Here is a 26,111-nt window from a genome sequence, read left to right as displayed (position 1 = left end):
AGCCAAGAGCCACACTGGTCCTACACTCTTTTCAGCTTTGCGTTCACAGGCAGATCAGTGGCTGACACCGCTCAATTTGACTGTTGGTAAAGTGGTGTGCGACAACGGTGCTAATCTGATGAGCGCGCTGAAACAGGGCAAAATAACATGTGCCATGCATTGCACACGTCTTGAACTTGGTCATGCAGCGATTCGTTGCCAAATACCCTGGGGTCCAGGACGTCTTGTGGCAGGCCAGGAAAATCTCGGGCCATTTCAGAAGATCTTACACAGCCATGGCTCGCCTTGCTGACATTCAGGGGGGACACAACCTGCCCGTCAGTCGTCTTATTTGTGACTGTCCGACGCAATGGAACTCAACGTTGCATATGCTTAATAGGCTTCTCCAGCAGAAACGTGCAGTTAACGACTTCCTGTACAAACTCTGCGGCAGGACAGGTTCTGGGGAGCTCTGGTTTTTTTCACCTCGCCAGTGGCTGCTCATGCGGGATGCATGCAGACTTCTGCGGCCATTCGATGAGATCACCAAACTGGTCAGTCACGGTCAGGGCGCCATAAGTGACATCGTACCTTATGCCTTCTTTCTGGAGCGTGCATTGCGTCGTGTCATTGATCAAAACATCGAGGAGCAGGAAGATGAGGAAGTCGCAATGTTGAATGAATTCCCAGTGGGTGCTACTCCATCTGAGACAAGTCAACAACAGGAGTCTGAAGAGGAGTCAGAGGAGGATGGTGCTGGGGGGGATGAGGAGGAGCAAGAAGAGCATGCTTTAAACCTTTCTGGGATCCCTGGTGTTCTCCGTGGATGGGGGGAGGAGAACGAGGATGGCATTATCCTGGATGATGAGCTGGAAGTAGGCCACTACACCACTTCCAGTTTAGTGCGAATGGGGGCCTTCATGCTCCAGTGTTTTAAGGGGGACCCCCGTATAAAAAGCATAAAGGCCAAGGACCAGTACTGGGTGGCAACGTACTTAGACCCCCGGTACAAACAAAAAATGGCGGAAATGTTACCACAATCACAGAGGGTGGTCAGAATGCAGCACTTCCAGGCCTTGCTGCGGGAAATGCTGCATTCTGCTTTTGCGTGCGCTGGCAGAGGAATTTCCACTCACAGAGAGACAGTTGTGTTAGCAATCCAACAGCGCCTGCAAGAAAAGGCGGTTTGAAGAGGTCTTGGTAACTTCAGATATGAGATCATTCTTTCAGCTGAACCATCGACAGCTGTACTCCGTATCCAGCATCAGGGAACACCTAGACCGACAGGTGTCTGACTACATCGGGTTAACGGCGCTCTGGACGCTCTGAGGAGTGATGAACCCCTGGACTACTGGGTGGGCTGGCTTGACCTCTGGCCAGAGCTTGCATAATATGCAATGGAACTGTTGGCTTGCCCCCCCGTCCAGTGTCCTGTTCGATAGGACGTTCAGTGCAGCAGGGGGGATCATGACCGATAAGCACACTCGCCTAGCTCATGACAGTGTAGACTACCTCACATTTATAAAAATGAATGAGGCATGTATCTCGGAGGAATTCAACACATGTGACCAATAGACCATGTTTCATTGAAATTCCTCATGACAGGCCACAAATATCCGCCAGACCGCCATCCACCCACAACAATTCCTGGTCCTTGTCTTCGCTAAATATAGCAGCATAAAAGGCATTTCATGTCCATGGAATGCCAAATTTTGGGGCCTTTCATGGTCGACAATTATTTTTTCTGTGAATGCCTAATGAACCTTCAGCCACAGAATACTACGTTCTTAGCTGTCAGGTAAACCCATGTGGGCTAATTTTTGGGGCCTATATTGGCCAACACTTACTTCTGTATCCTGTGAATGCCTAATGAACCTTCAGCCACAGAATACAACATTCTTAGCTGTCAGGTAAACACATGTGGGCTAGTTTTTGGGGCCTATAGTAGCCAACACTTCTGTATCCTGTGAATGCCTAATGTACCTTCAGCCACAGAATACAACGTTCTTAGCTGTCAGGTAAACGCATGTGGGCTAATTTTTGGGGCCTATAGTGGCCGACACTTACTTCTGTATCCTGTGAATGCCTAATGTAACTTCAGCCACAGAATACAACGTTCTTAGCTGTCAGGTAAACACATGTGGGCTAATTTTTGGGGCCTATAGTGGCCGACCCTTACTTCTGTATCCTGTGAATGCCTAATGAACCTTCAGCCACAGATTACTACATTCTTAGCTGTCAGGTAAACACATGTGGGCTAATTTTTGGGGCCTATAGTGGCCAACACTTACTTCTGTATCCTGTGAATGCCTAATGAACCTTCAGCCACAGAATACAACATTCTTAGCTGTCAGGTAAACACATGTGGGCTAGTTTTTGGGGCCTATAGTAGCCAACACTTCTGTATCCTGTGAATGCCTAATGTACCTTCAGCCACAGAATACAACGTTCTTAGCTGTCAGGTAAACGCATGTGGGCTAATTTTTGGGGCCTATAGTGGCCAACACTTACTTCTGTATCCTGTGAATGCCTAATGAACCTTCAGCCACAGATTACTACATTCTTAGCTGTCAGGTAAACACATGTGGGCTAATTTTTGGGGCCTATAGTGGCCAACACTTACTTCTGTATCCTGTGAATGCCTAATGTACCTTCAGCCAAAAAATAAAACGTTCTTAGCTGTCAGGTACATGCATGTGGGCTAATTTTTGGGGCCTATAGTGGCCGACACCTACTTCTGTATCCTGTGAATGCCTAATGAACCTTCAGCCACAGAATACTATGTTCTTAGCGGTCAGGTAAATGCACGTGGGCTAATTTTTGCGGCCTAAACTGGCCGACACTTACTTCTGTATCCTGTGAATGCCTAATGTACCTTCAGCCACAGAATACAACGTTCTTAGCTGTCAGGTAAACGCATGTGGGCTAATTTTTGGGGCCTGGAATGGCCGAAACTTACTTCTGTATCCTGTGAATGCCTAATGTACCTTCAGCCACAGAATACTACGTTCTTAGCTGTCAGGTAAACGCATGTGGGCTAATTTTTGGGGCCTTTCATGGCCTACACTTACTTCTGTGTCCTGTGAATGCTTAATGTACCTTCAGCAACAGAATACAATGTTCTTAGCTGTCAGGTAAACACATGTGGGATAATTTTTGGGTCCTGAAATGGCCGACACTTCTTTATCCTGTGAATGCCTAATTTTTCAGACTGGAATTGAAAATCAATGGGTCTGTAAAGGTTCCGCAAATTGTGGAATGGATGTGGACCCATTTTACAGATGTGTGAATGGACCCTATATGTATTAGACATGTATTTACCGACTGCTGTCAGTTCTGGCTGATTTATGAAAAAAAAAAAAAAAAATTTTTGCTGTAAAAAAAAAAAAAAAAAACAATTTAGGGCAACTTTTCCAATTGCAATACTTCTGTTATGACATTGTCCATGTGCTGGGACTATTTGTGCACAGCTAGTAAGTCGTTTGTGGCTGCAAATATGACCTAAAGGTTTTTAAAGTTCGCCTCCCATTAAAGTCAATGGGGCCAACTCGCGGTTCACGGACTTTTGAGAAAATTCGCGAACAGCCCCGGCCGATGTTCATCCATCACTAGTTGTGATGTCATCAAAGCCCATACTGAAATACACCAAGTGGTAAATATACTGGCGTAAGGACTGGTGACACATTGCGGCATATCTTATACACTATAATAACAAAAGTATTGGGACACCTGCCTTTAACCTCCCTGGCGGTATGATTATGTCAGGAATTCTGTACCAAAAGTGGTACAATTTTTTGCATGGAAATTTGGCGTTATGTATTATAGGCCTACAATTCTTAGTAATTACTGACTTAAACCTGACCAAAACAAGACTCTAGTAGACATCCCAGATGTGATAAATTCGAAACACAAACGCATGGATTATAATCTAATCAATAATATAATTTTATTATATAATATATATTTTATTATATAATAAAATTATATTATTGATTAGATTATTAGATTATAATTCATGCGTTATATATATATATATATATATATATATATATATATATATATGTGTGTGTGTATATATATATATGTATATATATATTTATATATGTGTGTGTGTGTGTATATATATATGTATATGTGTGTATATATGTATATATATATATATATATATAATTGTTATGTGTTTGTGCTTTGTGCAACGTTCAACGTTTGAATTTCCCTCCCTAGTTCCGCTCCCATGCAGCATTGCTGCTGCAGGGAACGGAACCAGGAAGTCCTCATAACGACCGAGAGCGGCGGGGATCTCGGCTGGCAAACACAGCAATGGGAGATCATCGCTGGATCACCAGGAGAAGGTAAGAGACACCTTGCTGCGGGCTCTGCACATCTACCCCGAGCGTGACTCGGGGATACCGATAACAGCATGGAAAATCCACCCCGAGTCAAGCTCTGGGATACCGCTAGGCAGGTTAAACATGAAAGAACTTTAATGGCATCCCAGTCTTAATCTATAGGGTTCAATATTGAGTTGGCCCACCCTTTGCAGCTATAACAGCTTCATCTCTTCTGGGATGGCTGTCCACAAGGTTTAGGAATGTGTCCATGGAAATGTTTGACCATTCTTCCAGAAGCGCATTTGTGAGGTCAGGCACTGATGGGGACAAGAAGGCCTAGCTGGCAGTCTCCACTCTAATTTATCCCAAAGGTGTTCTGTCGGGTTGAGGTCAGGATTCTGTACAGGCCAGTCAAGTTCCTCCACCCCAAACTCGCTCTTCCATGTCTTTATGGACCTTGCTTTGTGCACTGGTTTGCAGTCATGTTTGAACAGGAAGGGGCCATCCTCTGCAGGACCTCTGGGTTCAGCCTCTCTCAGGCTCTCAGATCGACCACCTGGGGCCGCATGGCAGCTTCTACAGAGGAGAAGCAGCCACCCCCCTCCTCCAGGACCTCGCTCTCCAGCTAGAAAACCCCAAGCACATGTGCCCTTGGCATTTTTACAGTCACCCAGCATGCACCTATGCACTTTCCTCTGCCAATCTCCAGGGCTGTAACCAATGCCAGTGTACTCACTTGTCAGGTTTCTTCCCACTGTTCATTATGCTTCCCTATTTGACCAATGTGAAACATTTCAGACAAGCTGCATTGCACCTGAGCACCATGAGCAGACCTCAATAATGGATCCTGCTCTCTGGTAGGCAAAGAGCAATACAAATTTACCTGGCAATCTCTCTGGTAAGCAGAAAGACCTAAAAACTATATTCTCTCTCTAACACCTACCTAGGAGGGCGTTACACAAGCTATTTCTGACCATATGTAAGTGTTGTCAGAGGCTAAGTTGATAGTACACCTGGTGGAAGGTGCACATCAGCATGAACCAGACTTGTAAGCACATCACTGTGGGACTTTGTTAGAAATAAAGCACGGACATATTAATTTATACAGAACTTCCCCTATAACCCCCCCCCCTTTAGAGAACAGAATCAGTAAAAACAATAGTAGGCCCACTACAGCAATAATAGATCCCTCCAGCAGCAATAGACAGCTCCCATATATCCAGCAAAGAGACAGCTCTGTATATTCAGCAAAGAAACGTTCCCCATATATTCATATATCCTGCAAAGAGACAGCCCCGTATATTCAGCAAAGAGACGTCACCATATATTCAGAGACAGCACAGTCCAGCATAGAGACATCCCAAAATATTCAGCAAGGAGACGGCTTAATCTAACAAAGAGTTATCTCCATATAGTCAGCAAAGGGATTGCCCAATCCAGCAAAGAGACATCCCCATATATCAAGCAAAGAGACAGCCCAATCCAGCAAAGGGAAATACCCATATATTCAGCAAAGAGACATCCCCATCCAGCAAGGAGATATTCCAATCTAGCAAAGAGACATCCCAAATCGAAATGAGACATCCCCACCCAGCAAAGAGACATCCCCAATCCAGGAAGGAGACAGTACACAGCACAGGCCCACATCCAAGTAGCCTTAACAAACAGCCCATCCAACAACATTGTCAAACAATTTACCAAAAATGTTGTGTCTCTAGTCCACAACACTGAGCAGTCAGTCAGGCCAGGGTTCCCACTTCCTGTGTGCTCCACAGCTGTTCCACACAGCTGGGATTTGAATGCTACTAAAATCAGCTTCTGGGCTGCAGGGAGAGGCAGAGTACAGATGATTTCACTCCTCTCTCTCAGGCTGCAGCTGGATGTCAGTGAGCTGCATTGACGTGGCTGCGCTGCTAAAGAATAGAGTGCTTCACTCACTCTTTGTCTCTAGGCTGGCGGAGGTGCTGGAGCACAATTCGGCACATCCAGCTAGAAAAAATGCCCTGTTTTTTACAAAACTAATCACATATACCAATAAGCATCGGCCTAAGGTTCCAGCACCATAAATTCACTACCTTAAAGCGGAGTTCCACCCTCAAAAGTCACTTTGGCCCATCCGCTTATTCTGTGTCACCTGAAAAAGAAATGGATAATCCCGATTTTTTTTTTTGTTTACTTACCTTGTTATAGAAGAAAATATACTTACCTTTCTTCCACTTCCTCCCTCTGCAGCCGCGGCCCGCACCGTCTCTTCCTGCTTGCATTGATTCCTGGGAGCTGAACGTTATCGCTCCCAGGAATCAATGCGCCTGCATTGGCCCCGCTCGTCAGTTCCGGTGCAGGCATGTCATTCCCTGTTAAACAGCTTCTGGGCATGCCCAGAAGCTGTGGAGGAATGATGCGCCTGCACCGGACATGACGAGCGGGGCCAGTGCAGGAGGCATTCTGGGACGAAGAGGACACGGAAGAGGATGCACGAGCTTCAGCTGTCCACACCTGAGATGGCAGCGCTGGACAAGAAATTTCCAAGGTAAGTATTTCTTCTAAAAGGTAAGTGCAACCTGGGACAGTTCAGAGGTTATCCATTGTGAAATGTACTAGCCCTGACTGTCCCGGGGGTATTTTTATTGAAAAATTGTTTCCGAGGCCGAAACTCCACTTTAAGTGCTCACGGGTTTTAGGTAGAGAGGTGACCAAGTTGTATTATGTAACTAAAATACAGGAAAGCGAGGTCACCATCCTGCCTTTGCAATATAAATCTTAGTACTGGGTGGACAGACATACACATCCTTCAGCAGGTAAAACAGCTACCCTAAATGTATTTCATCTGTGCTTTTAGCTCTATGTTCTCATATTATTTAATGTACTGCTCTCAATAGAAACTATATTTTAATATTTTAGCAAATCTCTTACCTTTAAGTTCAAGTTCCGTGCTTATTTCATCTATATGTTTTTGGAAATAATATATAAAACTGCCCAGAAACATATTAAAGAACATCCAGTCAGTGTTACTCAGGTTCCCCTTTGACCAGCTCTGCTTGAATACAATCTGCCGTGATTCATTGTAGACTGCCAGTATCTCAATGTCTTCCACCTCCAGGGAGCCCCAGAGGGTCAGTACTCGATCACTGGAGTAGCAGTAATTCTGTAGCCAGTTAATCCTGATATCTGAGAAGAAAGTAGGAACATGTTTTGTTCATCATGAGCAGGATAGACAAGAGACTTTTAACACAAACCATTCAATGCAGTGGTGCCACCAGGGAGGTGCTTGAGTGTGCTCGCCATCAAGGGGAAAGGAAACTTTGCAGGGGCAAGTGCTCAGGTAATTAAAACTACTAAACGCCAATACTGGGGGTCCATTTATGCTTAGGACAGTGTGGGTCTATAATGGCTGTGGGGGTCTACTATTGCTGGAGACAGTGGGTTTTATTATTGCTTCCAGAGAGGCATATTACTGCTAGGGTGAGTGGTGGTTATTATTGCTGCTGGAGGATAATATTCTGCTGGGGTTATTATTGCTGCTGGAGGATAATATTCTGCTGGGGCTATTATTGCTGCTAAAGGTTATTATTGTGTTGGGCATTATTGTGCTGGTGTACAAAAAAGTGGCAACCACCCCAATCTATAAACTAGCCTTTGCAGCAAGGTGCACATGGAAGGGAAATGAACATCACAGACAAACAAAAGATTTCCCAGCACACTTACCGAACAACCTGCAAAACAACCGAATTGGCCCTGTAACAGCTTATTTTGAAAACAGAGGGCTTTATTTGCACACATTTACAAATGTATGAGTAAGCCATAGTGACCGCCGTGCCAAGGGACCTCTGCATATACTGTAGTCCTAACTCCATAGAAGGAGCACATATAAGAAAGGATACAATAACAACTTGAGCTCCGGAAGCTCAAGTTTTTTTTTATTACCAGCCCATTTTTTGCTATACGGCACTGCGTTACTTTAACATACAATCGCGCGGACATGCAACACTATACCCAAATAAAACTGTTGTCCTTTTTTCACACAAATAGAGTTTTCTTATGGTGGTATTTGATCACCTCTATGGTTCCAATAAAAAATTTAAATTTCTTTATCAATTTAGGCCAACATATATTCTGCTACATATTTTTGGTAAAAAAAAAATCCTAATAAGCATCTATTGATGATTTGCCCAAAAATGATAGCGTCTACAAATACGGTATATTTTTATTTACTTTTTCTTCTTTTATTATTTTTTACTAGTAATGGCGGCGATCAGCGACTTAAAGCAGGAGTGCGATATTGCGGCGGACAAATCGGACACCTACTGTAACTGACACTTTTTGGGGATCAGTGACACTAATACAGTGATTAGTGATAAAAAAATTTAAAGTTAAATTTAAAATAAAGTTACTGTACTAATGACATTGGCTGGGAAAGGGTTACCATCAGGGGCGATCAAAGGGTTAACTGTGTGCCTAAGTTGTACTTACTCATCGTGTAGGAGGTGCTTTGACTAGGGGAAGGCAAAGATCCGTGTTCCAGCTTAGCCGAAACAAAGGATCAATGTCTTCCCTTCTGACAGAAAGGCAAACTCCCTGTTTACATAGGCAGAAGGCCGTTCTGCCTGTGTCCTGTGTAATTTGCGGGTGCCGGCAGACATAGAGTCCGCAATAATCGCCACTGTGCTCTCACTGTGTGGTATAACAGTGGGAGTGGACTGCCAGCGTGTGCGCACACGCACCCCAGACCCGGAAGTGGCAGATCACCTCCTAGGTACGCGATCTGGCGTAGAGCGGCCACTCTACTGCAGTATATCTATGGTGGAAGGTCCGCAAATGGTTAGGGCAGGTATGCCTGGAGGGAGTCCACCCTTTTTTTTTTTAGGCACAGGAAAGCACAATGGCAGCGAAGGTACCCAGTGCTTCCCTGCACCCAATTCATCCAACTGTATTAAATAGTGGCAGCCACCCTAATCTATAACTGTATTTGGCAGCAAGGTGCACATGGAAGGGCAATGCCCATCACAGACAAACATAATATTTTCCAGCACACTTGCCAACCAGCCTGCAAAACAACAGAATTGTTCCTGTCTAACAGTTTATATTAAAAACAGAGTGTTTTGTTTGGACACATTCGCAAACATATGCGTAATCCACACTGCCCACGCCAAGGGACCTCTGTATATACAGTGGTCCTAACTCTAAAATTCAAGAGCCTCCATAGTAGGAGCACATACAGTCAGGTCCATAAATATTGGGACATCGACAAAATTCTAATCTTTTTGGCTCTATACACCACCACAATGGGTTTGAAATAAAACAAACAAGATGTGCTTTAACTGCAGACTTTCAGCTTTAATTTGAGGATATGTACATCCAAATCAGGTAAACGGTGTAGGAATTACAACAGTTTGTATATGTGCCTCCCACTTTTAAAGGAACGAAAAGTAATTGGACAAATTAACAAATCATAAATCAAACTTTTACTTTTTAATACTTGGTTGCAAATCCTTTGAAGTCAATTACAGCCTGAAGTTTGGAAAGCAGAGACATCACCAGACGCTGGGTTTCATCCCTGGTGATGCTCTGCCAGGCCTCTACTGCAACTGTCTTCAGTTCCTGCTTGTTCTTGGGGCATTTTCCCTTCAGTTTTGTCTTCAGCAAGTTAAATGCATGTTCAATCGGATTCAGGTCAGGTGATTGACTTAGCCATTGCATAACATTCTTCCCCTTAAACTCTTTGGTTGCTTTCTCGGTATGCTTCGGGTCATTGTCCATCTGCACTGTGAAGTGCCGTCCAATGAGTTCTGAAGCATTTGGCTGACTATGAGCAGATAATATTGCCCGAAACACTTCAGAATTCATCCTGCTGTTTTTGTCAGCAGTCACATTATCAATAAATACAAGAGAACCAGTTCCATTGGCAGCCATACATGCCTACGCCATGACACTACCACCACCATGCTTCAGATCATGAGCAGTTCCTTTCCTTCTCTATACTCTTCTCTTCCCATCACTCTGGTACAAGTTGATCTTGGTCTCATCTGTCCATAGGATGTTGTTCCAGAACTGTGAAGGCTTTTTTAGATGTTATTTGGCAAACTCTAATCTTAATGTTTTTGAGGCTCACCAATGGTTTACATCTTGTGGTAAACCCTCAGAATTCACTCTTGTGAAGTCTTCTCTTGATTGTTGACTTTGACACACATACACCTACCTCCTGGAGAGTGATCTTCATCTGACACACATACACCTACCTCCTGGAGAGTGTTCTTGATCTGGCCAACTGTTGTGAATGGTGTTTTCTTCACCAGGGAAAGAATTCTTCGGTCATCCACCACAGTTGTTTTCCGTGGTCTTCTGGGTCTTTTGGTGTTGCTGAGCTCACCGATGCGTTCTTTTTAAGGATGTTCCAAACAGTTGATTTGACCACACCTAATGTTTTTGCTATCTCTCTGATGGGTTTGTTTTGTTTTTTCAGCCTAATGATGGCTTGCTTCACTGATAGTGACAGCTCTTTGGATTTCATATTGAGAGTTGACAGCAACGGATTCCTAATGCAAATAGCACACTTGAAATGAACTCTGGACCTTTTATCTGCTCCTTGTAAATGGGATAATGAGGGAATAACACACACCTGGCCATGGAATAGCTGAGCAGCCAATTGTCCCATTACTTTTGGTCCCTTAAAAAGTGGGAGGCACATATACAAACTGTTGTAATTCCTACACCTTTCACCTGATTTGGATGTAAATACCCTCACATTAAAGCTGAAAGTCTGCAGTTAAAGCACATCTTGTTTGTTTCATTTCAAATCCATTGTGGTGGTGTATAGAGCCAAAAAGATTAGAATTGTGTCGATGTACCAATATTTTTGGACCTGACTGTATAAGAATGGATAGATAAGGGCAGATTTATTTTACAATTTAATCAGAAACAATCGCGTATAATAGCACAATTAATAGTATGACGTAGACACAGAAATGAATTTAGACATATTAGAAATACCTCAACCTAATGCTAAAATGATATGCCCAGTAATAGCTGAATTGGATAATTTGCTTTCCAATGTTAGGTATCATAAACGTTTGCCAATAAATGGACTAAACTAGCAGACAACCCGTCTGTGCTGTCAGACCTCCTCCCAGATTCCTCTGCATCAGAATATAGGGGTTGAATCTATGCTACAGGCTGTGTTAATACAGATTAAATGTAATTATTTATTTCTGAGGGGTTTTGATACTGTGGGTGGAATATCACATTAAATAAGGAAAAATATATCACACAAATGAGGCAATATATCTAGGTACTGTAAGTTGCATTCAGGAGTAAGATGGAATTTCTAAAATATTGAGCAAATTATGCTATACCCAAGGAGTTATTGGTGTTGTGTTAGGAGCCACACCCTGGTAGGACCTTCAAGAAGATCGATCAAGCATCTCAGACTGGGAGAGCAAGCTGTAGGAGAGCATGCTAATAAGGATAATGATGAACATTATAATTCAAGATGGTGATTTAAGAAGGAGATCAAGATGAGTCAAGATGGATGATGATGGATGGATGGATATGGCTGAAGCTTATTCCCAAAAACTCCTTCATATTGGGATAATCCCAGAGAGTGTAGTTTGGAGTATGTTCTCACCTCTAATTGGAGGGTAATATTACCAATAACTAACTATTTACATTTGTCCACCATATGGCACTCTATTACTAGAAATCCATATATTAGGTTTTCTGGGAACAAAAGATGGATTTCTTTGATTCTATATCATAGCGGATACAATATTTTTAACCCTACATTTCTTTACATGTCATTTTATTTAGAAGGCATATAGATATATTCCTGGTGTGGCAATATTTGTGAACTCAATCTTTGGTGTATTTTTATCTTAAACATGAAACCCTGGCTGAAGAGATGTAATTTTTAGCAAACGATTACTATACGACAGGGGTGTTCAAACATATGACCTTACCAGATTGGAAGAAGAGGAATGGTCTTGGGCCACACATACAATACACAAACAAAAAGGATAGCTGATGAGCAGAAAAAGTCAGGCAGATCACAATTTAACTGATATATAGATAATAAACCTATCTACAAAAACTTCATTTTCTGAAATATTTTTATTATAAATGTAAAATAGGGCAACATAAAACTAGTGCAATATTTTACACTGTTTTTGATAAACGAACGCATCCATATCTGGTTCAATGGATGCAGTGGCAATTCTCAATGAATTATAAAAGTCCAGTAAAGAGACACTGCCAAATTTTTCTTCAGCCGCATATGTTCCTTAACCCCCTCCTGCTTATGCTGTAGCTGAAAGACGGCTACGGTGCGGGCCTAAATTGCCGGGAAGATGTCCATGTACATCCTCCCGTGCATGAGCTGCCTGCACGCTCCCTGCGGGGGGGGGGCGCGCGGCTTGCTCTGTGATCAGCAACTCTATGAGACCCTTACTACACGATCAGCTGTTAGCCAGTGACAGCTGATCGCATGATGTAAACAGAGCCAGTGCAAGTCAGTGCCACCTACCAGTTCCCACCAGTGCCACCTATCACCTATCAGCGTCACCTACCAGTGCCTATCAGTGCCCATCAAAGCCACCTATCAGTGCCCTTCAGTGCCACCTATCAGTGCCCTTCAGTGCTGCCCTTGATACCACCCATCAGTGCAACCCATCAGTGCCACCTATTAGTGCCCACAAGTGCCACCTCATTAGTGCAGCCTTATTAGTGCCAATCAGTGCTGCCTTATCACTGCCCATCAGTGCAGCTTATCCGTGCCCATCAGTCCTGCCTCATCAGTGCACATCAATGAAAGAGGAAAATTACTTGTTTGCAAAATTTGATAACAAACTATGAAACCAATTTTTTTCTTTTTCAAAATTTTCAGTCTTTTCTTGTTTGTTCAGCAAAAAATTAAAACTCCAGTAGTGATTAAATACCACTTAATCAAAGCTCTATTTGGGTAAAAAAAATGATAAAAATTGAATGTGGGTGCAGTGTTGCATGACAGCACAATTGTCATTCTAAGTGTGCTGAAAGCTGAAAATTGACCTGGGCAGGAAGGGGGTTTGAGTGGCCAGTAGGCAAGTGGTTAAGTGTAAACACACTTTTGCAAGAAAAAAAAAATGAAATCAACATTTTTAGGACACATGTGGGCCATGGGCCACAGTTTGGACTCCTCAGGTCTAGATCTTTAGCACAAGAAAACACTCTGTGCATCTACAGCTGCTGCCTTTGTCTCCCTGTCAACAGACTTAACGGATATACAAGGAATGTTTGACAAGTGTAAAGTTCCTGGACATTTTCTAAAAGGGAATAAAGCTGGATACACACTATACAACTTTTGTTGGTAGATTTCCTTTAGATTTACCTTCAACTATGTAGTGCGAGGGCCTGTCTGATAGCATACAAATTGAAAGTGTTTAGGTCTGACCTCATATTATATGGTTTTTGGTAAGTCTAAAGGAAAAAAGCTAAAGAAAATTGTATAGTGTGTATCCAACTTTTAAGCTAAAGAAAGGGCAAATGGAAGTGAACTTCAAACGTTCCACTATTTTTAAAGAAAAAACAGTTTTTACCTGCTGTCATTATTGGAAATAATGGGCTCCATTCGCAGAATGAACTGGCATGAGATATTTAGATGCCAGGATACGTTTTGCCTAAATATCGCATGCGATCCTGAAACTGTCAATTTACTAGACTGTTTTGCGGTATTTACATAGAAAAATCTGAAAACGCTCAGTAAATACCGCATGAAAAAACGTTAAAATCCATTCGCATAAATAAATAAATAATTAAATGTATTTGGAAATTAAGTAGCAGTCCAAGCATGCGGTATTTGTGGAAAGTGTGCTGGTCCTACTAGGTTGTGGCTCTTAACAATCAGTAAACAACATGGTTGTAAAGAGCGGGTGGCCACAGTGTCCTTAACAACCAATGAGTCATCAGCTGTCAGCGGGGTTCCACAAAGACAGCTGAATTTGAGAAAAACCTTTTGCTGGCAATAAAAATCAGAAAAAAACAGCGTGAGGTCCCCCAATGCATATTAGACCCTTCAAGTCTAGTATGGATTTTGAGGGGGAACTCCACGCCAAAATAAAAAAAAATGCCATGCCCCCCCCCCAAAATCCTTACCAGACCCTTATCCAAGCATGCAGCCTGGCAGGTTAAGGAAAGGGAGGGGCGAGCAAGCACCCCTCCTCCTGAACTGTACCAGGCCACATGACCTCAACATTGGGGGGTGCTTTGGGACAGGGGGGCTCTTCCCCACAACCCTGGCCGGTGGTTGTAAAGGTCTGTGGGCAGGGGATTTATTGGAATCTGGAAGCTCCTTTTAACAAGAGGGCCCCTAGATCCCGCCCCCCCATGTGAATGAATGTGGGGTGCATAGTGCCCCTACTCATTATTTCCCCCCCAAAAAATGTGTAGTGCAAAAAAAGATATTAGACAGTGTTCGACAAGTCCTTTATTTAAAAAGTGTAGCTCCATTGTAAATCACGATGCCCGCTGTCACCGCCGTCCCGGTAAAAAAAAAGGTCTGCTTGTGCCGAAGGTTCCCCCTTCTGACAGTTTTTAAATCTTTAAGGGGCACATGCCCCTGGCCGATAATGTCAAAAGGGGGTGGGGGTCACCCGGTGGCTTCATCAGGTGGCCTGTCCCCTGAGGTATTTAGGAACTGTCAGATAGCGGAGCTGTCAGGCAGCGGGAGCCTTCTGCATGAGGGGACCTTTTTTTTTTCTTACGGGACAGCAGTAGCGGCGGTATGCATGGGGGGGGGCTGTGTTTTTCTGATTTTATTATTGCCAGCATTTTTTTACATTCAGTTCTCAGCTGACAGCTAATGACTCATCAGTTGTTAAGGACATGACGGCCGTCCGATCCTTAACTACCATATTGTTTACTGGTTGTTAAGGATGCGAACGGCCTCCCGCACCTTAACAACACCTATTTATTAATGTTAATAAATGCGCCGGCTGCTGCCAGGCATTAAATTACCGCATGTTTTCACTACTGAAATACGGCAAGTCATAAATGAACTTAAGTGTTTTTTTAGTGCGTTTTTCTTGGATGCCAAAAACTTTTTGAAAAATGCTGAGCTCTATTTTACCACATTTTTTTAAGAGGAAACATACTGCTTTGTGAATGGAGCCCACTAACTTTAAACTTTTAAAACACTTTTAAACTTATATTTATACTGTATAGGACTACTACCTAAAGGAATAAATTATTATGACATGTTTATTTATTATTGTGATACTTAAAATAGAAAATAGTTATGTTTTTATAATATGACGATTCAGAAGTAAGAGGGAAAATTATGAGATGAGATTTATCCAGATATCCTTTGAGGAGTAAAAACTAAACACTGATTTCTGGATAAAAACACGCATCTTTACCAAAAGCCACATGATAAACATGAAGGTACATTGAAAATTAACATCATAAATTATATTAGTCACACAATGAATTGCATACATCCTATTGCAAGGATAACATATTTAGATTATCCCAGGAATAAAAATATTATGCCCCATATAAGGCTGGGTTGAGTTTTGATATTGATATTGATATTTATTTCCAGAAGAGCTAAATTAGGAATTTCTAACCTTAAAGCGCCATCTGGTGGGCAGGTTCAGCCAATACTTTAACAAACATTTGGTTAAACTATAGATGTACCTTCCAATCAGATGCAAATAAATATTCTGAACTACACCCTGCAGGCTAGTCATTAGATAAGGGAATTTTGGAAATTAAAGGGAAAGGTGAGTAAGAAAGGGCATCATCACTCACACACTTAAAGTTCACACTCTGAACATAAGGGCAAACATCCAATGTTATATCATCACGCTACCTCCATCAGACACTCTATTGATCATTTCCCTGAAGCTCCCCGAACATTCCCTACGGGTCATCATTTATGCGACCCCGGGTGGTTCCATGAACAAAAAAACAACACTCGTTTGGGTTGGTAAGATATGGTTAAACCTCCATACATGATACAATATGCGATTGTTCGTGACTTGAGTGTTAAATTAGCTGTTATTCATTTATTGTTATTTAGTTCATATCTTCATGCAATTTTATTGTGCTAAAAAAATCTCTACACAGACTAAGCAGATTCAGAAAATGAATTAGGTCAGTGTGGGTATATCTAATAATTTATTTTTATGGTAATTTAACATGCCTGGAAGGCTGGAGGTATACTGCTGTATATTGATTAATTAAATAATAAATTTTGCTGATTTCAATTAATCGTGTAAACTTCCTGCAGCTCTGATCAAGGGGCAAAAATCCAACAGGGTGGCTGTACAGAAGTGAGTCAGTAGATCGACTTCTGTTTAACTACAGTGCCCATACATGGATCAAAATTTGACCGGTCCCTACTGAACCAGCTTTTAGTGAAGGGGCTTGCTTATCCAAAAGTTCCATTATTGGCCTTTTTATGACAGCTGACCTATGTTCAAAGGGTGGACAGTGCATTATGATTACAAAAAATTCAGTCTGGAGAATTCCCGCATTAATTTTCCAGGACCACAAATCTCAAACACACAAGGTTTGTTTTGAATCTTTGGTACCTTCCAACTTGAATCTCATCCCTTCTCTGGGATGGGATAACCATGTTCACCTTCCTTATTTGATGGTGCTTTCACAGTTAGGTTACCAGCGGTTTCCCCAAAACCTAAATAAAGATACTGGGAGTGGAGGGAGGCAGGTGGAAGGGGGTTTCATCAATCATGGTGTCCTGGAGTCCTGTATGCTGCATCTTTGATATGCTTTCAGAAAATGTAACAAAACTTATTATGGAACACCTTCCCATCCGGCCAATAGCAAATTGACTGCCGAGCGGTGGTTCAGTTATCCTGACTGGGCATCATATGACGTCCTCTCAGGATGCGCTGATTGATCGCGTCCACGAGACACGGCTAATGACCTATCCGAGTGTCGGCTCGCTGCCGTTACCATGTGATAGCCGTGATGTATCACAGCTAGTCACATGACAGTTGTAAACTATAGATGGCTTCCTTTCATGCCATCCATTGAATGCAACTGTGTTACTAGCTGTGATTGGTCAGTGTGATCACATGGCACAGACAGGGCCAATCACAACCCATCTTTACCATGTATTTAGCTCTGGCCAATCACATCTAATCAAAAAAAAAACAGACTGAATGAATAATAATGCTGTACTGCACTGGCGACAATATGTTAAAAAAAGAAAAATGTTTTTTTTTTTTTTTTTTTTATTTCTTCCTTTTTTCATAAAATTCAGACAAAAAAATTACAACTTGAAAAAAACTCGCCATGCCTCTTACTAAATACCTTGGACTGTCTACTTTCCAAAAAGGGTCATTTGGGGGATATTTGCATAATCATGGCATTTTCGGTTCTTAGGAAATGAGATAGGCCATAATGATTAATGCATAATGATTGATTCATTTTTAGATCTATACCATTTGTAGACTTTATAACTTTCCTACAGACTAAAAAATATACACTGATTTGGGTTATTTTCACCAAAGAAATGAAGCAGAATACACTTTGATCTAAATTTATCAAGAAAGATTATTTAAATGTTATAAACGAAACAAAGAAAAACACATTTTATTTTTCACAATTGTCAGTCTTTTATGGTTTATTTAGCCTATCAGATTACCATTGAGTCTCACAAAGACGAAATAATATACACTAATTTGAGTTATTTTTACCAAAGAAATGTAGCAGTATAAATTTTGGCCAAAATTTATAAACAAAAATTACTTATTTGCAAAATTTTATAATAGAAACTAAAAAGAAAAAAAACAAAAAAATATTTTCACTCTTTTTTTTTGCTTATATCACAAAACAAAAAAAACAAAAAACAAAAGGCACCAAAAGAAAGCTCTATTTGTGTGAACAAAATCATAAAAATGTAGTTTAGGTACAGTGTTGCATGACCGCACAATTGTCATTCAAATTGCAACAGCTCTAAAAGCTGAAAATTGGTCTGGGCAGGATTAAGGTAAAAGAGCCCAGTATCGATGTGGTTAAAGTGGTAGTAAAGGGCTTTGGTTATGTTTTACCTGCAGGTGAGCCTATAATAGGCAGGTAAGACGTCATCACGGCTCAGCCTTTTAACAACTTCTGGACCAAACCTATTTCTGACACTTGTTGTTTACAAGTTGAATTCAGAATTTTTTGCTTGAAAATTACTTAGAACCCCCAAATATTATATATATTTTTTATCAGAGACCCTAGAGAATAAAATGGAGATCATTGCAATACTTTATGTCACACTGTATTTGCGCAGCGGTCTTACAAACGCGCAGCTGTCTTACAAAAAATAAGAAAACAGTAAAGTTGGGCCAATTTTTTTCTATAATGTGAAAGATAATGTTACACCGAGTAAATTGATACCTAACAAGTCATGCTTCAAAACTGCGCACGCTTGTGGAATGTCAAAAAAACGTTGGTACTTAAAAATCTCCATAGGTGTTGCTTTCAAATTTTTTACAGGTTATCAGTTACAGAGGGAGTCTAGGGCTAGAATTATTACTCTCGCTCTAACGATCGCATCGATACCTCACGTGTGGTTTGAACACAGTTTACATCTGTGGGTCCGACTTGCGTATGTGTTTGCTTCTGCGCGCAAACTACCAGGGACTGGGCGCTTTAAATTTTTTAAACATCCCTTGTAATAGAAATAAGCAGGACAGGTCCTCTTTAATGTGAGATCTGGGGTCAGAAAGACCTCACATCTCACATCTACCCTTCAAAGCAATAAGAAGAAAAAAAAAAAAAAAAACTAAAAACTAGCTTCGGCTTCCGATACACACAATGAATGAGGATGGCGGCGGATGACAGGCGGCTCCACCTCCCGTACGCGTATCATCCAATCAGGATTGTGTAATCAACAAATGTTTCTGCCGTCTTTGAGCAGGACTAATTACATCGCAGGGGGCTCTGGATGGAGGGGGAATTCTGGGACAGTGCTGGAGCGTGGAGTGGGGGGGGGGGAGGGGGTATCTGTGATTTTTTTTATTAACACTGGAAGCAGGGGAGCAGAAAAAAAAGGGTTCCTGGAATTCCACTTGAAGGAACTGAAGCATTGAAGGGTGAAAATATTTTCATCATGTGAAGAGGAAGCAGAGCACACGGCTGTTGTGGTTAAACTATAAGTGCAGTCTACTGGGACAGACTAGGGCTGTATTTATAGGCTCATGGTAAATACACTATAATACCGAAAGTATTGGGACGCCTGCCTTTGCACGCACATGAACTTAACCACTTCAGCCCCGGACGGTTTTACCCCCTTAACTGCTTCCGGACCGCCCACCGCAGTTTTACAGCGGCAGGTAGTCCCTCCTGCGCAAACCGACGTAGGTCTACTTCGGACACGCGCCTGCCGGTGGTGCGCTCCTGCCCCCACTCGTCAGCGGGGCCTACGATGCACGGGGCAGGTGGCTCCCGATTGCCGCCTGCCACCCAGGATCACTCCCTGCTGAGAGAAAAGAACGGTCAGCTGTTGTAAACACAGTTGATCACAGAGCCCCTGTGATCCTTCTATATAGGTTTTATAGGAATCAGTTTTTTAGGCGGACCTGATCGGATCCTCCATGCATTCCTATGGGGCAGCAGATGTCAGCGGCGACATCTCCGCACTACACCCGCTGCTATCCGATTCCAATCCTATTTGTGAAATCTGGACGGATGGAAAATCTATTTTCCCTCCGTCCAGCGGATCGGATAGGATCGGATGGGGAGAACAGACAGGCGGTCAGTTGTCATCCGATCTCCCCATAGAGGACAGCGGGGATCTGACAGCTCCGTCTCTGCACACAGAGCGGAAACGGAGCTGTTATCCGCCTGCTCAGTGGGGATTGGCGAATTGATCCGATCGGCCGATTGTCGGCTTGTTAGTATGATGCTTCCGACAACCGACTGCGAGTTTTCGGCCGAACAAAATCTGGTGTGCATGCTATAAAATTTTTGTTGGCCGTCACCAGAACGGCCGATTTTCGTCAGTCAGTACAGATTTCGGCCGACAAAATTCAGATGAGCAAGACTGGGCATGCTCAGAGAAGAAAAAACACACGGAAAGTAAACCAGCACATGACATCACTTCTGAAGTTGGTTTTTGTTGGCCGAGAAAATTTGTGTGCAGTCTAGAGCACATTTCAACCAGCACAACAACACTGGACAAAAGACGGCCGATCGGTCGGCCGATAATCGTTGCGTGTGTACGAGGCATTATTATAGGCTTACCTGTAGGTAAAAATCACAAAGCGGACTTTTTTACCACTTTAAAGTAGTGCAGTGCTGAATACTAAAAAATGGTCGGGTCATGAAGGGGGTAAAACCTTCCAGAGGTCAAGTAGTTATTATACTTTTCTTAAGGGGACTCTGTTGACACAGGGCCACTTGTCACCTACAAAATAAGAGTTTATAGACCAACCTTTCCAGCGGCCGGCATTCTGAAAAGCAGCCAGTCCTCCGCTGCCCAGCCATGGAAGCATTCTACACTTCCAGGTCAAGTGACAGGGCCTCTTCAAAGGGATTGTAAAGGAAGAAGGTTTTTTTTTTTTTTTTTTATCTTGATCAGCCCCACTAATACTTACCTGAGCCCTTCTTTATCCAGCGATGTTGCAGGAGTTTCTCACCTGTCCAGGACTCCCCTACTCATTGGCTGAGCAATTGGCTCCCGCTGCTGTCAATAAAAGTCAGTCAGACAATCAGAAAAGAAAGGGAGCAGGGCCAGGTCGTGGCTCCGTGGCTGAATGGACACATTGAGCTGTGTCTCAGCTCGGGTGCCCCTATAGCAAGCTGCTTGATGTGGGGGCACTCAACAGGGGGGAGGGTCCAGGAAAGCTGTGACCCGAGCAGAGGAGGATAGGGGCTGCTCATTGCAGAACCAACTGCACAGAGAAGGTAAGTATAACACGGTTGTTATTAAAAAAAAAAAAACAAGACTTTACAATCACTTTAACCACTTGCCGACTGCAGCAGGTCGGCTCTGTTACGCGAAATGACGTACACGTACGTAGCTTCGTGTAGCAGTTAATGTGGGCATGCGCCAATTAGCTAGAGGGGAACCAATTAGCAGGTCCGGCAGCAATGTCCGCCGGGCACCCGTGATCGCTCCCCATGGAGACAGAACGGCGGTCTACCGATGTAAACACAGCAGACCGCTGTTCTGTCAGTAATGAACACAGGGATCCTGTGTCCCTCCTATTTAGGAACACAGGTCTCTGTGTTCATCTAGCAAGCCCACCCCCCCACAGATAGGAAGCACCCCCTAGGGACACATTTAACCCTGGTGTTAACACCTTCCCCACCAGTGTCATTAATACAGTAACAGTGCATATTTTTAGCACTGATTACTGTAGTAATGTCACTGGTCCCCTCAAAAATGTAAAAAATGTCAGTTAGGGGTCCGATCTGTCCACCGTTTCTTCAGAGCTCTGTGCCGTGACTGGCGACTCACGTGCATATGTGCGGGAGTGACGTCACACGGCTCCGGCCTGTAGCACAGCCGGAGTCCGCAGACCTGGAAGGAAGACGGGTGAAGATAGATGCGGCCTCCAGCAGGGATGACGAGGACTTTGGAGGTAGGTGTCACATAATGTGCTAATATGCAATGCATACTAGCACATTATGCCTTTACTTTCCAGGTAACAAAAAAAGAGAAAAAAAAAAGACTTCCTCTTTAACTTGAAGGTTAAGCACCCCACTCAGCCCACTTCCACCATGTTCACTTGTACAGTATTCTTTTGGAACTGCAGTTTCTACCTTGCAACAAAAGGGGAACTGAAAATGCATTTCATTTTCTATAGTTGTCTGTTTCAATACCAGTAGGATTTAACAGAGCAAAAAGGGAGCAAATATGAGACTTAAATTGTTAGGGTTTACATACAATGTATTCAAAAAATTTTTACAACCATGTAAAGCAGAATACAAGCCTAAAGTGATTGTAAACGATCACCTTGTAAAACAACCCATTCAGTTTAAAATAGAAATGAAAGGCAAAACATTTGTGTATAGCTATAAAAAAACATTATAAATACAATTTTTTCCCTTTTTTATAAGTGATCACATCCCCTCTGTCCTCAACTGCATAAGAGCTGGGGGAAGGAGAAGCAACAGTACACTGATCTTCCCAGTGAATGGCTGTGCATCGGGGGCATGGCAGAACAAGTCTGATCATTGGAGGAGAGCACACTGAGTTCCCAGCACAGCTAGAGAACTAAAAAATTGTGAAAGGTATGCCGCTCAAAAGATAAATCACAAGAATAATGAATCACAAAGGTGACATGTGCAACAAAAATTATAATGGTGATGAATGCAAAAAAGTTCAAAAAGTCTCTAGTGTTCCAAACATCAAGGTGTTAAACCAATTAGCAGCAATGGATGGAAAATTCACAGACTTGATAGGAGTGTAATTCTCATAACCTCCTCCTCCACACGTTCACCCAGTGGCAGTGTTAATTTCGTCAACTAAAACCGACTAAAACGTTTGCGTCGACTAAATTAACACAATTTTAGTCAACTAAAATACGACTAAAACTAAAACAATTCAGATGACTAAAATACGACTAAAACTAAAATGGCATTTTAGTCTTAAGACTAAAATATGACTAAAACTAACTAAGACTTAAGAGACTTAACTAAAACATCATCAAAATTAACACTCCTCTGCTGGCCATTTCTATATCGGCAACACAATTCCATCCAGAGCCTGTAATAATAGCACATTAAAGTTTAAACATGTATTGCACCACCGCATATGCATAAGTAAGGAGCATCTACTAAGCTGCTGAAAACTAAACAATTAAGAAAAAGACTTTTCTTGTATTTCCCCCTAATATTTAATGTTGGTAATATATTCAGGTAATATGTGCAATGACATTACAGCCAATGGAGTTTACAGCAGTGTTAATTTCATCAACGAAACGTTTTCGTCACCGCTTTCGTCACTGGCATTTTTCAACTGATGCAAAGTATAGCACATTTTCATCAAATGACGACAACTATGACGAAAATCAAATCCGTTTTCGTTAACGAACGAAAACTAAACGAGAGTGTGAGGCAGGGACATTTACCCAACTTCTAGTTTTCACGGAGCTCCGCCTGTGTGGCGTCTGGCGTGGCGTGCCCCGTGACGTCCGACGTGAGGAGTGGACTACTACAAGAGAGTCGACTCGAGACCAGTCACCTGACCTCACCAGAGCACTGCAGCTGCAGCACTACAGCCAAATGCGCCAGGCCCGACTCATCACATGGCACTGGCACCCGGCCACCACCACTGTGAGTTAACAGCCAGGTCAGCTATTACTGCCTCCCTGAGTCCCCTCAGACCACTCACCAGTCACCACCGGTATCTGATTCCACCATCCATCCAGGACTTTGTGCGTGCATATAGGCCGCTGAGGCCCACCCGGCCCATCCTGTTCAACAACTTCAGTTCAGAGTCAGACCAGAGACCACCCTTAAACCTGAGACCCCCATCCAGCATTCTGAGCAGCACTGTACAGCATTACATGCCTCCTCTCTGACCTGACCATGACCATTTAGATGACTAAAATTAGTTTTAGTCCACTAAAATGTAAGATTTTTTAGTCGACTTAAGTGTACTGGAGTTTTAGTCTACTAAATACGACTAAAACTAAAACACTTGCAGAAGACTAAAATGGGACTAAAACTAAAATGTTATTTTAGTCCTAAGACTAAGACTAAAACTAAATTGAAATTTGCTGCCAAAATTAACACTGCCCAGTGGTAATACAAACTGCTTACCAGAAGTAAAAGACCCCTTGATTATAGGGGGTCACAAGCGCATAATAAATCCTCACTAAAGCCCCGTACACACGCTACGAATTTCCGCCGTCCGTCTTTTGTCCAGAGTGCGTGTCTGTTGGTTGGAATGTGCTCTAGACTGCACACAAATTTTGTCGTCCGACAAAAGATGACGTAACTGCGTCCAACGCTACTAAAGAGGAAGTGAGTTTTTGGCCGTGACCCTTCTGGGCATCTCACGCTGATTTCGGTAGCATTTGTTTGGTTAACGACATTTCGCTAGTTTCCGAGACATCGTTCGAGAAGCAATTATGATGACCGAGGATTCTACTCTTGCTGTTGTTGGGCTGGGAGTAATTGCTCTAAGCCGAGTTCTTTGCAAGAAGAAGAAAAAGAGGACCTCCTGGACCAAAAATTGGTTGCTCAACCTTGAGCAATTTTCCCACATGTCCTTGCTGCGGGAGCTACAAGAAAATAATCCTGATGACTTCAGGAATTATTTGAGGATGACGGATCCAATTTTTCACCGTCTTCTTGCCTTGGTGCCCCCCTATATTCTGAAGCAGGACACATGTATGCGGGTTGCAATTACTCCTGAGCAAAGGCTAATTGCAACATTGAGATATCTTGCACAGGGAGAAGCCTGCAGGATCTCAAGTTCACCACAGGTATCTCCCCCCAAGCTCTTGGAGTCATCATCCCTGAGACCTGCTCTGCTATCATAAAAGTCTTGCAGAAGGACTATATCAAGGTATGTTTCTTATTTTTATATTACATTCCATGTATTTGTAATGTCAACCTAATTTAGATCATTTTGGATGTACATCAAAGGATGTACATCAAATTACAGATGTCATTATTTTGTAACTACCCTCTGGCCTCATGCACATAGTAGTAAAGCTATATATTTTCCTAAGCATTTTTAAAATGACCCAGTAACCACCCCAGCATTCTCTCCTATGTGTCCCTAAATGCATAGCCTGTTAACAGTATATTGTATCTATGTAATTTTCAGACTTTCCCAGAACCAATTATTCCTTTAGAAATTTATTTTTACATAGTTTATGATGTTTATTAAAGACATCAGTCCATCCAGTCAAACCTATGATTGTGTATGTTTAATTTCTGATGTAAAAACGTTCAGTGGGCACAAGCCCTTAATGATTTAAAAACATAGTTTTACCCACCCACCCATGCTAAATGTAAAAGTCAGCATAGACAAATGCTGTAGCTGGTGAATTACAATATTATGACATTAGGAGGTGAAAATTAAATGTATGTAGATGTCATACGATTCCCTTCATGTTGTTCTTATCTTAAAGTTGCATAAGCATTTCTCTACCAAATGTGTGTGTAATAATGGGATGTGCACAAGGACTAATTGTATTTACATTTTTTCCCAACAGTTTCCGTCCAATGCAGAGCAGTGGCAGGAAGTTGCTGGCCAATTCCAGGAGCAGTGGAGTTTTCCCAATTGTGGGGGTGCTATTGATGGCAAGCACGTCCGCATTGTCCCACCACCTAATTCGGGATCCTATTATTTCAATTATAAAGGTTTTTTTTAGCATTGTCATGCTAGCAATTGTCAATGCTAAATATGAATTTTTGTTTTTGGACATTGTAAAGAATGGCCGCAATTCTGATGGGGGAGTCATTGACCAAACCGAGTTTGCTCGGCGGCTACAAAATGGCACTCTCAACTTGCCATCCAGGGAGCAAACAATTGAGGGTCTCAATTTTGTTTTTGTGGCTAATGATGCCTTTGCGCTTGGGGAGCATCTTTTGAAGCCATTCCCTCTGAGAAACCTCACCCCCGAGCAAAGGATTTTCAATTACCGCCTATCCCGTTCTAGAAGAGTGGTGGAGAATGCCTTCGGGATAATGTCAAATAGGTTTCGACTTTTCTTGAGCTCCATCCATCTGGCATTATACAAAATTAACCGCTTGCCGACCGCCGCAAGTACATATACTGCGGCGGTCAGCCCCTCACAGGCAGAGTGACGTATCGGTACCTCACTAGCCTGTGAGGCCCTGGGGAGCGAG

At 42.6% G+C, this 26,111-nt stretch overlaps 1 protein-coding gene across 1 annotated transcript in view; it reads right to left on the bottom strand.

The window, feature by feature from the left end:
* LOC309560276 (antigen-presenting glycoprotein CD1d-like) overlaps positions 1-26,111 on the bottom strand; it is a 165,776-nt gene that overhangs the window by 97,748 nt on the left and 41,917 nt on the right. Inside the window, exon 2 of the mRNA XM_082263870.1 lies at positions 7,224-7,478. Within this exon, the coding sequence (XP_082119996.1) occupies positions 7,224-7,478 (255 nt within the window). The remainder of the gene's footprint in view (positions 1-7,223; positions 7,479-26,111) is intronic.

Source organism: Pelophylax lessonae (assembly GCF_965119305.1).
Source record: "Pelophylax lessonae genome assembly, chromosome: 7".
In the NCBI taxonomy this organism is placed as follows: Eukaryota; Metazoa; Chordata; class Amphibia; order Anura; family Ranidae; genus Pelophylax; species Pelophylax lessonae.
Note: the sequence above shows the minus strand (reverse complement) of the source record. Positions and strands in the feature narration are given on the sequence as shown.